This window comes from Acipenser ruthenus, chromosome 26 (assembly GCF_902713425.1).
Source record: "Acipenser ruthenus chromosome 26, fAciRut3.2 maternal haplotype, whole genome shotgun sequence".
In the NCBI taxonomy this organism is placed as follows: Eukaryota; Metazoa; Chordata; class Actinopteri; order Acipenseriformes; family Acipenseridae; genus Acipenser; species Acipenser ruthenus.
This window is the reverse complement of record NC_081214.1, coordinates 26,154,900-26,166,833: the sequence shown is the minus strand read 5'-3', so window position 1 is coordinate 26,166,833 and position 11,934 is coordinate 26,154,900. Positions and strand designations below refer to the sequence as shown.

The 11,934-nt window shown below is 41.7% G+C and overlaps 2 protein-coding genes across 3 annotated transcripts; one reads left to right on the top strand and one right to left on the bottom strand.

Annotated features, from left to right (window-relative positions):
* Positions 1-784: 784 nt before the first annotated feature.
* LOC117411891 (serpin H1-like) lies at positions 785-5,324 on the top strand. 2 transcript variants are annotated; one of them, XM_034019712.3, is made up of 6 exons: positions 785-1,036; positions 1,918-2,541; positions 2,633-3,245; positions 3,469-3,567; positions 3,853-4,085; positions 4,331-5,324. In XM_034019712.3, exons 3-6 carry the CDS (start codon positions 2,663-2,665, stop codon positions 4,628-4,630), a joined length of 1,215 nt encoding a protein of 404 aa, XP_033875603.3. In that variant the 5' UTR covers positions 785-1,036; positions 1,918-2,541; positions 2,633-2,662; the 3' UTR covers positions 4,631-5,324. The 2 variants fall into 2 exon arrangements, with proteins under 2 accessions (XP_033875603.3, XP_033875606.3); XM_034019715.3 differs by lacking the exon at positions 1,918-2,541.
* Positions 5,325-6,169: 845 nt separating this feature from the next.
* Positions 6,170-11,478, bottom strand: LOC131701757 (immunoglobulin-binding protein 1-like). The gene is made up of 6 exons (XM_059001571.1): positions 11,128-11,478; positions 9,933-10,251; positions 9,228-9,425; positions 8,700-8,779; positions 8,247-8,356; positions 6,170-7,792 (listed from the first exon to the last, which is right to left on the bottom strand). Exons 1-6 carry the CDS (start codon positions 11,337-11,339, stop codon positions 7,644-7,646), a joined length of 1,068 nt encoding a protein of 355 aa, XP_058857554.1. The 5' UTR covers positions 11,340-11,478; the 3' UTR covers positions 6,170-7,643.
* Positions 11,479-11,934: the final 456 nt, after the last annotated feature.

The following is an 11,934-nucleotide window of genomic DNA, read 5'->3' as shown; positions in this document are numbered from 1 at the left end:
TCATTCGAGTTGTGTACATGTTACATAAAACCAGTAAAACATTTCCCAGTGAGAAGTACACTCGCCTAAATGCATTACTGACTCGTGGGTTGGACCAGCAGCTACTCATTTAGGGCACTGGAAATTCCTGGACAAATGTCTGATGCAACATCAAATCAAACTGAATGCATATCTTAAACAGAAACGCGCCCCAGCCTGCAGTGCAAACGTGGCAGTGCGAGAGGAAAACACAGTTTACAGCTGGCTTTGATTTGAGCTGCTCTCATTAAAGGTTTGTACAAGAAATGACGTTGTAATTCAACGGTTTGTTTCACAATAATATATTTAGTTCCCCAGCCCCGTAAGCTCTGTGTTGCATTCTTACTCGTATCCAGAAATGTAATATTTAAATTATGTATATACAATGTAAAACCCCTCTGCATTATTCATTGGTTCCGTGCTCTTCGCAAAAACTGCTAAAGTTGCAAATAAGAGACTCAAACATTTTGAAAAGACATCAGACTGGTAGGAGGCACCAGAGCAACCCTTTGCAGATCTGTCTGAAAGGACTTCTGATCTCATCCATACTACTTGATTCCTCAAATGTTCTGCATTATGCAATCCCTTACAAAATCTGATGCAACTTCATGTATTTAATGTGTGTTTAAAGAAAAAAGTAAGCGCCACGCCATCTGTCAGCTCTTAGGAACCCCTCTCCCTCCACACACACACACACACACACACACACACACACACACACACACATATATATATATATATAAATTGGGAGGTGCTTCTCGTCGCAGTGGCTCACATTTCACAGGCAGCATCCTCCTAATGGATGTCTGGACACAAGACTCCAAATTCCTTCTGGAAGCTTCCCTGAGCCAGCTATAAACTGAGTCGCAGCGCACATCCCCATTTTGAGAAGAAGAAGAAGAAGAAGAAGAAGAAGAAGAAGAAGAAGAAGAAGAAGAAGAAGAAACAGAAACAGAAACAACAACAACGACGACGGTGTGTACTTCCTGCTGAGTGAGCTGTCTGAACAAAAATAGAGGTAAAGGTTTCTTTAGGTTCTTCTACTGTATTGTTTGGTGTGGAAAAACAATTGTGTGCGAATTGTGAATTGTAGCACAGATTGGCTGACTTTTGCTCAGCTGTTTAAGTTTGCGCTATTTTATTCTTCAAGGGGACATTTGTTTGACTATGATTGCGGGTATTTGTGTTTAAAAGAACTGCATGTGTTACATGCATTTTTTTTCTTACATGATTCGCTCGACCTGCAGAAACGCTATGATGTTTCTCTATCACCGTTATCTTTGCTCCAGTTTGTGCTCTCAGGTTGTGATCAAATAACTGGTCCCTCAATTGCACGCTGATTGAAAAAGGATTTATGAGTTCAAATGCTAACCCAGGCAATCATGTAAGCGAAGCTTGCCTCATCTTAGGCATTCCGAAATGTTGAGAAGCTTTCTATAGTATTTATGAAACTTTACAGCAACTCAGAATGCCTTGAAGTCTGCATTGCCTGATACGACGGGTTTAAAAGCTGTAAACGAGAGAATGTTTACTAACACATCTTTACTGGTCATTCCATAAGGAATTGAAATGTGTTTCACTGTAAAGTCATTGATATCAGACTGTGGGAAAGCCCAACTTTTGTGTGTGTGTTGACGTGTCTATCCTAACTCACAGAAGTATTGTCTGTATCATTAGTCTGATGTTGCTGACTGTACCTTATCTAGCACAATTTTCATGCAATGGCTTTGTTTATAGTTCACCAGTGTGGTCCAGGATGTGGCGTTTTTTTTTTTTTTTGTTTGTTTAATAATTAATAACTCTAGGGCAACTGTCATCACATAAATAATCCACTTGGGGGAGGGGAGTGTTTTTAAAAAATTTGTGAACCAATATACTTGTACTCATTGTGTTTTTCAGAATGGACTTGACAAAGATATACACCGCTTTGAAAACATTTCAAGGCATAAAGTGGATTAAATGGAAATAAAAAAACGTAGACCTGTTTAAAATTCCAGAAAAGACAAAGCCGTATTGTTACAGTGTGTCTAACAATGCATCCTCAACTTCCCGTCAAGTTTATAACTTGCATGTCTGCTGAACAGTTTTGTAAAGATTGCAAAGGGGGTTGGGGATATGCAAGAAAGAATGTCCCGAATCTGGATCTGGTTAAACCAGCACTCATCGTCCACCCTGGCTAATGTCCAGTTTGCATGAATTAATCGTCCACCCTGGCTAATGTCCAGTTTGGATGAATTAATCGTCCACCCTGGCTAATGTCCAGTTTGGATGAATTAATCGTCCACCCTGGCTAATGTCCAGTTTGCATGAATTAGATACAAGTTTGCTCTGGTTTAAAAAAAAAATTGTGCATTAAGCACTACAGTAAAACCACTACAGCACATATTTCATTTTAATATATCAGACAAACTTACATAGTGAATCACTTTGAAAACAAACACTACCTTCATCAGTACAGTCTAATGTACATAAACATAAGGACTCTTGTAAAGATGCAAGGCTGAAAATATTTCAAGAATCTTGGTAAGACCTTAAATATATATATTATATATGACTAATTAATAAGCCTACTGATGGAGCTGCCCTGAAGTCCCTTTTTCTGTTCACTTGGCAGGCTAGACGTGAGTTTCCATTCCAAGGCACAATGGCTTTGAAGCTAGCAGTTGTGTGCATTCTCTTCAGCCTCGCCAGGGCAGATCCTGTAGCCCTGAAGGATCATGCTTCAGTTCTGGCTGACAGTACCCTGAGTCTGGGCCTGAACCTGTACCAGACCATGGTGAAAGACCAGAACCTGAGGTCAGAGAACATCCTATTCTCTCCAGTGGTGCTGGCCTCCTCGCTGGGGGTGATGACGATGGGCGCCAAGGAGAACACCGCCAGCCAGGTCAAGTCGGTCCTGAACGTCGACCTCCAGGAGGACAAGCTGCACCCGGCCTTCTCCGCGCTGCTCAGCGAGGTCAGCGATGAGAAGGCCCGCAACACCACCTGGAAGATGGGCAGCCGCTTGTACGGCCCCACTTCGGTGAACCTCCGGCCGCAGTTTGTGGAGAGCAGCAGGAAGCTCTACAATCATGAGCACGCCAAGGTTAACTTCAGGGACAAGAGGAGAGCCCTGCAGTCCATCAATGAGTGGGCCTCCCAGAGCACCATGGGCAGGGTGGCTGAGGTCACCAGAGAGCTTCCTGGGGCCGACGGAGCCCTGTTCATCAACGCCATGTACTTCAAACGTAAGCACAACACTGTTACTGTTAGCATGGTATTAAAACCTGTGCAGTTTCGCTCTTACCACAGACCTCAAACCTCATCCCAACATCAATGTAAGGTCTGAGGGATTCAAGATTTATGCATATTTAATAGAAAACCACAATGATTTATGCCCCTCTTTCTACACATGTGTATGCTATTTAAGGGAGGACATTTGACACTTAGCCAGTGTCTTTTCTTTTACAGCCCACTGGGAGGAATCCTTCCATGACAAAATGGTAGATAAGCGAGGGTTCATGACCTCCCGTACCCACACAGTGTCCGTGCTAATGATGCACCGCACAGGTAGGTGATGCCCACTGCCTAATTACTGCAGCCCAGACTGGCGTGTTTATAGTTATCTAACCAGCTCAGTGAATGTACTTTCAGCTCCTCAAGGGTGTACAATGTTAAATCCCCTTCAGTAAATTACAATCCATTTGCAGATCCTCTCATGTGGACCTGAAAGCTGGTGTGCCACATTTGTTTTGTTGGTCCACTAAAATATACCATGCTCCCCATCTTTCTTGTCTAGTAAACTAGCAAAAATGTTTGTGAATTCCCTAAAGTGCCCTGTATCTTCATTTTTAGGTTACTATAAGTTTTATGAAGACAATGACAACAGGCTATATATTCTGGAGATGCAGCTGGCCCACAAGCATTCTAGCATGGTGTTCATCATGCCTTTCTATGTGGAGCCCTTGGAGAGGGTAGAGAAGATGCTGACCAAGGAGCAGCTCAACCGCTGGTTCAGCAAGCTGGAGAACAGGGCTGTGGCGCTGTCACTGCCTAAAATCAACCTGGACGTCAGCCACGAGCTTCAGGTAGGAGTCGGGAGCTCAGTGTCAGAGGAGCACCAGTGTCTCCCAAACAGTTTAAATGAACAACTGATACATAACACTATTTGGGGTACATCTGAGACTGTTGAAAGAATTCAGCTAGATAATACTTGATTTGTTATCATATCACCTAAAACCTTGGTACTAATAGGAATTTAGTGATCAAAGTGATTCATCGGAATAGTTTTTTTTGATGTTTGCATCTTTGCCTTTTCTTCCGTCTCCTACAGAAACACCTGCAGGAGCTGGGCCTGGCCGAGGCAGTTGACAAGACGAAGGCAGACTTCTCCGGGATGACTGGCAAGAAGGACCTGCACGTCTCCAATGTCCTCCATGCGGCCGTCCTCGAGTGGGACACCGAGGGCAAACCCTTCACCCAGGACATTTACGGACAACTGGAGTTCAAGTCACCCAAACTCTTCTACGCTGACCATCCGTTCATCTTCTTAGTGCGAGACAACAAGACCAACTCCATTCTCCTCATCGGCAGGCTGGTCAAGCCAAAGGGGGAAAACCATGACGAGTTGTAGAAATCCTTTTTCCTTTAAAAAAAAAAAAAAAGGGAGGGGCCTGCAGTGTTCCAGATTGTACATTCCAAGTTTTGCGGTAGTTTTTAAAATAAAAAAATAACAAGTTCAATTGTTACACACGTACAGTATATTGTAGAAGATGATAAAGGGATAATGTGATAGAGAAACATGTTTCTATACAATATGAATCAAAAAGAAAAATATCCAGAGATGTTTCCAACTGCTGACTGCAAACCATGACAATGCAATTCTTCTTATCCTTACCAGCATGGATATTGAAGTAGGGTATTACCATATACCTTTATATAGTTTAGTTGAATGTTTGCCAAGACCTAATGCAGTGCATTCCATTAAACAGTGTTGGTAATTAAAAGCAGTATGGGCAGACCTGGTTTTGAACTCCTAGTTGCTGTAGGTTTCAATGTCCAATTTCTCTGTGTGATGTGAGTTCTTGCTACAAGTCTTTGATACCAGTAATTTGCCCAGCCTCTTACACCACACAGTGAGGGTATTTCCATTGTCTTTATCAATTTCTCTTTTTAATACTAAATATTGCAAGTTCCAATATTTTTTTCTAGGGATCTTGGAAATCTCAGGAGAAAATTTGTTTTTAACTTTGTTGAACCACTGATGTTTGCATAATTTAAGATTTTTTTTATATATACATGTTTAATAAAAAGATATGCAAAATCAATTGTCAAGTTTATCTTGGTTTTATAACCCATCCCATGCTGTACCACTCGCCCTTATTCAACCACTTTCTCCACAGGCTATTAGCTGCAATACCACTTACTTTTATTAGTTGCTGATTGGCCACCAGCCAAACAATCTTAGCACCATGACTAATCCAATCTAATTCATAAGGATTGGACAAGATGGTTTTAGTATCCTTCGCAACACTGTAGTACAAGCACAGCGAATCAACTTGTTATGTTGGTTTCTATAAGTAGTGATATGACTAAGCAGAGACCTATGCAGACTCTTCCACAGAAAACTGATTCCCAGGGTGGGGACTGCAGAAGGTGCCAAGAATTCAGCCCCCGCCAGGGTTACATCCTGGGCAGAGAACATTCAACAGACTTAACTGCAGAGCTGAAGAGTTTCCCCCTCTCACTGCAAGTTCAAATTCAAAGCTGCTGGACAGTGCTATTGGTATAACCTAGTATCTGTGAAAGCACTAAATACTTCATCAATTCAATGCTGTGGAGTATTCCAGTTCTAAACAAATAAAATATTACAGTACATTCTTCAAAAGCTGCCACTAGACATTATTCTACTAGACACATCTGAAATTGAAAACCTAATTTTTTAAAAAAGGTTGTACTTGAAGATAGATTTTATAATTTGACTGTTTAGAAATCTGTAAGTAAAATGTATTTTACTCCTAATCTGCTGAATGGCCCCTAAGGTGTTAAGGGTGCAGATGGTCATCTGTGATTCATCTGCTTCCCCAGTTCTAAATACATGTTTTTTATTTAATGAAAAGGCTATTCGTTGTGTGCACTGATAGCAATTCAAACATACCATGCGAGATATGAATCATTGCGTAACCTTTTTATTTAAAGAAACAACATATTGTAAAACACTACACAGGTCAGCCTTAAATATATTTATATAAAAAAAATAGCAAAAAAATAAATGGGAACAATTCGTAGACTCTTACAAGAGTCCACAATTCTGTAGCTTTGCTTCTGCAGAAAAAAAAATGTTTTGGCTTCTAACTCCACCCAATTCCAGTGAAGATTATCAGTGGCTATATATTAACTGAATGTACTCCCAAGTTACTAACAGATCCTTATTGGTACAAATTCCACGACATTCCCTTCAGTACTGACACAGCACAGTGCCTGGGCTTTTTCAATGCCAAGCAAATCATTTATCTTGACAATGGTCATTATATATGAACTTTAGCAGTGGGTTCTCATACCCTAAACACACGTGTACAATCCAACCCTTAAACTGCCAGCTCCACTTGCCTGTTATTTATGTGCAATAAGTTTTTACACAGTATGTGCTAGAATACCTCTAGAATTCTGATTTGAAGCGACTGCCTTAGCAGCTTGCTAAGGTGGAATAAAACATAGAAATTTTTTCTAGAGCTGGACGTGCTGAAATTCACTTGACTCAATTTTCATTTTATGGTGGCTAGGTGCACCACATCACTGGACAATAATTTCATTCAATTGATACAAATTCCAGATATTATTTTTTTTTAATTAATTGGGATGACATCACCCTCCTTCTCAGTTTCACATTTGATACTATACTTTTATAATGGGAAACTTTTATAAGGGTCAATTCAGAAAAATCAAACATCTGACAGCCCATGTGCATCTGTTTAGTGTATGTATGCTTGTAAAGGCTGCAAAATGTCAGTGTCCTACCTTGGTTTAAGCATTGGGGATACTTGGATCCTCCACTATGTAGGTCAATTGGAGGTCTAACTAATGCATCTTCCTCAAACACTGGGGATTTGCCTAGGTTTCATTTGGCTGAATAATCTTAAAACAGTAGGAAACAAAGTCACCGTCTAAACATGCCTCAATCTACCCTTAAATACTCTATTACTGTATAATACTGCATTCGTCCCAAGCCTACTTGTAGGACAGGAGTATATCTCAAGGAATCAAATTTAAATGACAGCTTTTTAATCAAGATCTTTTTTTACACAGTGCTTTTCAGCAATTCTTACAGGCAAATCTCCAATTTATACTGAAGATGCCTTTTTTAAATAGAATCAAGAACCAGGCATGCGACACCTGTAACACTCAGTTTGAAGTTGAGACCTGAATAATCAATTCACATTCTGAAATAAAATAGCAATTTCTGTGTTCTGAATCCCCACCCTCACCCCTACCCCTCAACCCAGCTGAAACATTGGCCAATCAGTTTGCAGCTCGTGGTTATTTCTGTGTGTCAAATGCAGTTAACAGATGCTCATCCCCGCTGCACATGAAGCCAGCAGTAGCAGTTTATTTCTGTAGCACTAAGAGTCCTGCAGGCAGTCACATTGCTAGCCCATGTTCTTCCTGTTGCCGTAGCCTCTCCTGTGCGTGTCTTTCCAGTTGTCCCAGTCCCGTGCTCTCTGCAATGCTTCCTCATTATCGTTTCCAATCTGTCTCTCCTTCTCCTCCTCCTCACGCTCCTCGTTATCAAGGTCAGCTGCAACAGAGACGAGGGAGCCTCATATAATTACCAGGACAGAAGCCAACCACCCCCTTGTGTTACAGCTGTATTTGCTAGGCCTTGAATTTATTAATTTAGTATCCACTTTCTTATGATAGCAACACTGTATGTGAAAAACATACAAAGAAATGAATGGAGAGTCGCTGACACATTTTTGCAGTTTTATAGGCAAAGCTTATTAAACATATTGTCTAAGCCTTTACAACTACCAGTATATAAAAATGACAATCTGTAATTGAAATGTGTACTGCCTGCTTTTCTATGGTACTTTACAACTTTGAAGCCTACACTGCCATCTACTGGTAAAATTTTTTTTTATAAAAGCACACCAAAGACATCAAACACAGCATGTTACATGCATGGAAAAAAGATACAGACAAGCTTAAAACTACTAAAATAAAAACACATGTTCTGCAAAGGTGTACTGTACCTGCGCTCTTTGGGATCCCCTGGTCAGGGAGAGCTCCTTGTCTTCTGTGCTGCTCATACCAGTCATTCACAGTCATGGTTGGGAGGCTTGGATAGCCTGCTCCGAACACTCTGCAACACCAAAACACTCTCTGTCAGCACGGCTCCGTGCGGGAAATGACACGATTTTATTAGGAGCTTAATTAGATAGACCGCAGACGTCACAAGTCTTTTTGTTCATGCTTAATATAGAAGCAAGCACCTTCTCTGCTGTTGTTTAACAGTGCAGACCTGCACACCTCTAAGATAAGGCAGTCCAGGATTAGTGCTGATCAGGGTCTGTGAAACCAGCCCTGAAACTGCTTAGTTAGCTACATAAGGGTAGTCTCTGTGCAAAGTTAGTTAGTGACGTACTTGATTGGCAGCTAATTAACTAAGATATGAAAGACATACCAACCCATTAAAACATGCCTACCTGGCCTGGACGGCATCTTTTGTGAGAATGAATGGTTTCATTGGCGGCCTCTGCTGCTGTCTAGATGAGTGTGCAGAGTCCTAACCCAAACAAACACATATAAAGTCACTGCAAATAAGACTGCAAAGAGAAAACAAGCTGTTTTAATCAACATTCTACTAGGTCAAGGAGAAGCCTTCAATTCACCCAACTAACCACCAAATCACGTCCCTGTGGACACTGAACAGCAAGGGTACAATGACCAATCACGGTCTTGGAGGGTCACCCCACTCCAGGTTTAACAGGTACAATGACCAATCATGGTCTTGGAGGGTCAGCCCATTCCAAGTTTAACAGGTACAATGATATAATAACTACTTCAGGGTCTGGACAGAGGGTTAATTGGTTCAATTAAACACTGTAGAACAGGGTTGAAACAAAGACCAGGACTGGAAGGGCCAACTTTGGCCACCCCTGCTTAAGAGCTACATTGTCGTCAGTGCCTATAACCTTACCCCACAAAAGCTGAATAAAACATCAAACGTATACCTTCTTCAGGGAGCCCATCCTCTTGAGGATCTGCACCTCCTGGTCGATGCTCTCGATCTCCTCCAGTGCGATGGTAACCCACCTGCGTGCATTCAGCAGGTAGAAGTCTCGCACCACTTCATCCTCCGCCTGCCCGCTGTCCACTGCCACTCTGATCTCCGACAGTTTGGCTTCTGTCTCCTTCTTCTGATTGTATCTGTTTGTAAAAAAAATAAAATAATGAAATGTAATAAATTAAAGTGAAATTAAATTAGCTTGATTGTGTCAGCTTGCATCAGGTGTGGCCAAAGTTTTTCCATCCAGTCCTGGTCTTTGTTCCAACCCTGTTGTAAATTGTTAAACCTCCATCCAGACCCTGATGTAGTTCATTTCTCATTGCACCTGTTAAACCTGGAGTGGAATAGCCTCCAGGACCATGACTGATTGGACACCCCTGACTTACACAATAGACATCCGTCCACATCACAAATCCACCAAGCTATTTGGCACAATGACTGTCAGGCAGTAATAAATCACCTAATTACTTTCATATCCAAATAAATATTAACAAGAGATGTTAATTTAAATGAAAAGCAAGGGACATGCTAATATAATACAATAGCTTATATATGCAATTAGAAAGCCACAGCTCCTGCTGAATAAAAGTGCTTAACAAACTCCAGCATGAATCAGTACAGCACTGTGTATTTTAGCAGGTACTCCCCTTTCTATCTTGGCATTTCTGTGTACTGCCATAGCCACCAGATCAGGGGGGTTAGAGGGCAGGGCAGGAGTCCCGCTGCTCGAATCCTCCCCCGTTTCATTGCTTTCTTCGGGGCTCTGCGTTGCCTTCGGGAGCTCGAACTTCATGATGTTATATTCTTTGCAGCGTTTTAAGAAGTCCAGGAAGTAAACCCTGGCCTTCTGCACCTGCTCCAGACGCCTGGACGGGTTTGTCTCTTTCATCGTGAGCGCCCCCAGGAGAGCGGGCAGCAGCACGTACTTCAGATCTGCCGTGGCGATTTCCTCCAGCTCTTCATTTCGACTGGGGATAAATACACGACACGGTCATTATGCTTAACCCCTTATGGTACACAAGGAATTGTGAAGCTGTTCAAACAAAATACATTTGAGAGTGACTTGTATCATGAGGAAACTGACAATTTGGATGATTAGATCCAACTTGTCAGTACATTTTATGATTAGATCCAGCTTGTCAGTACATTTTATGATTAGATCCAGCTTGTCAGTACATTTTAAACCCTATTTCGTGCTCCTCATGGCAAAAATAATAAAGTTAGCATATTTTTATTTACATTTACAGGGAAGGCAATATGTTAGAATGTTTTCTTAGTTATTAGTAGCTCTTAACAATGTTAGAATAGCAGTATGCATGGGGGACGGGAATAAGACTCCCATTGCATAGCAGTTTGATCCATTTTTTTTACTATGGTTTTACTAGGAGTTTAATAAGACACACCTGAGCTTGTTACCTATACACTGGGGCTAGTAAAGCCTGGACTGCGTGACAATGCTCTGCAATAGCAGCCTCTTATTTCCATCCCTATGCATTCATCTTTTCTTAATTTCGTCTCTCGGTAGTTTTGGCAGAATGACCCACTCGCACTGAAGCAGAAAAGTTGGGTAACAGTGTTAGCGGTGCCTTCTCGTTTTGTTTTGTTTTTTCTGTGACCTGTCAATGATGATAGGGCCGTGTACAGCGACTAGACATTCTGCTATAGTACAGAAAACAACAGGACACCTAAATGCACTTGCAATCGCTTAAATAAACCGGTGCACAGTGACTACATTATCACAACATACAACTACCCATGCGTTTTCCTATAGATAGGCCTCATCCAGACCGGCGGCTCGTTTGAATCTCGCCCCCGGTGTTGTGTCAGACGCAAGCGGGTGGTACCTGAACAAGTCGAGCTGGGCCACCATCCGCGTCGCCTCCTCTAACTTGGAGACACCGCGCTTGATTTTAACTTGGATCGGGAGGGATGAGGTCGGCTCGTTTGTGCTTTCCACTTCTTCATAGAGTTTCCACCCGTTATCTATTAAATCGGAAAGTTTGGGCTGATCTGCATCCGACGCTTGGCTCTCGCTTGTCACTGCCGCAGATGCCATTTTTTGTTTCGAAAAATCGGACAGGTTTGGCTGCTCACCGCTTCCGTACACTTCCGTTACATGATTTCCTGTGATTGCTGGGACACCATAGAACTCGAAACAGTTGCAACAGAGTGGTTGCTGTACTGTGTTCCTGCTGCTCGCTGTGTGTGCCGTTATATTTGCATATGGATATTCAGTGGCGGGATGAATCAAGTTATAATTGATCTTTATAATTTGTATTTGTGTCATAGCGTATGGCGATTACTGTAACTAGTAACATTATTGCGACAATGTAAATTAAAAAAAATGTACTGTCTGGACAGATTTAATTTAAAAGACACAGAACTGATAAAATATTTGTCCACCTGACAAAAAGAAATACGAAGAAGCAGAACTGCATCACCGCGATTCTGTCTTAGCACCGCGCGTATTTCCTTTTAAATCTGACGTGTGCTTTTGTGCCAACTGACTTAGTCAACATCAATACACGCATTTCATCTTTCCATCGTTGCATTACCTTAGCGCTAGGTGTCGCTGCTGAATAAGGAAAACCAATTACTCTTTCAACAAAAGCATTCCGTGTTTCTGTATGACGCTGCAAATGTAATGCTGA

Bases quoted from the DNA above. Each gene is read 5' to 3' on its own strand.
- LOC117411891 (XM_034019715.3), top strand. From the start codon at position 2,663: ATGGCTTTGAAGCTAGCAGTTGTGTGCATTCTCTTCAGCCTCGCCAGG. The intron at 3,246-3,468 runs GTAAGCACAACA...TTTCTTTTACAG, and splicing joins CAACGCCATGTACTTCAAAC to CCCACTGGGAGGAATCCTTC. The intron at 4,086-4,330 runs GTAGGAGTCGGG...CGTCTCCTACAG, and splicing joins ACGTCAGCCACGAGCTTCAG to AAACACCTGCAGGAGCTGGG.
- LOC131701757 (XM_059001571.1), bottom strand. From the start codon at position 11,339: ATGGCATCTGCGGCAGTGACAAGCGAGAGCCAAGCGTCGGATGCAGAT. The intron at 8,780-9,227 runs GTATACGTTTGA...TGTTTGGGTTAG, and splicing joins GGATGGGCTCCCTGAAGAAG to GACTCTGCACACTCATCTAG. The intron at 7,793-8,246 runs GTACAGTACACC...TCTCTGTTGCAG, and splicing joins GGGGATCCCAAAGAGCGCAG to CTGACCTTGATAACGAGGAG.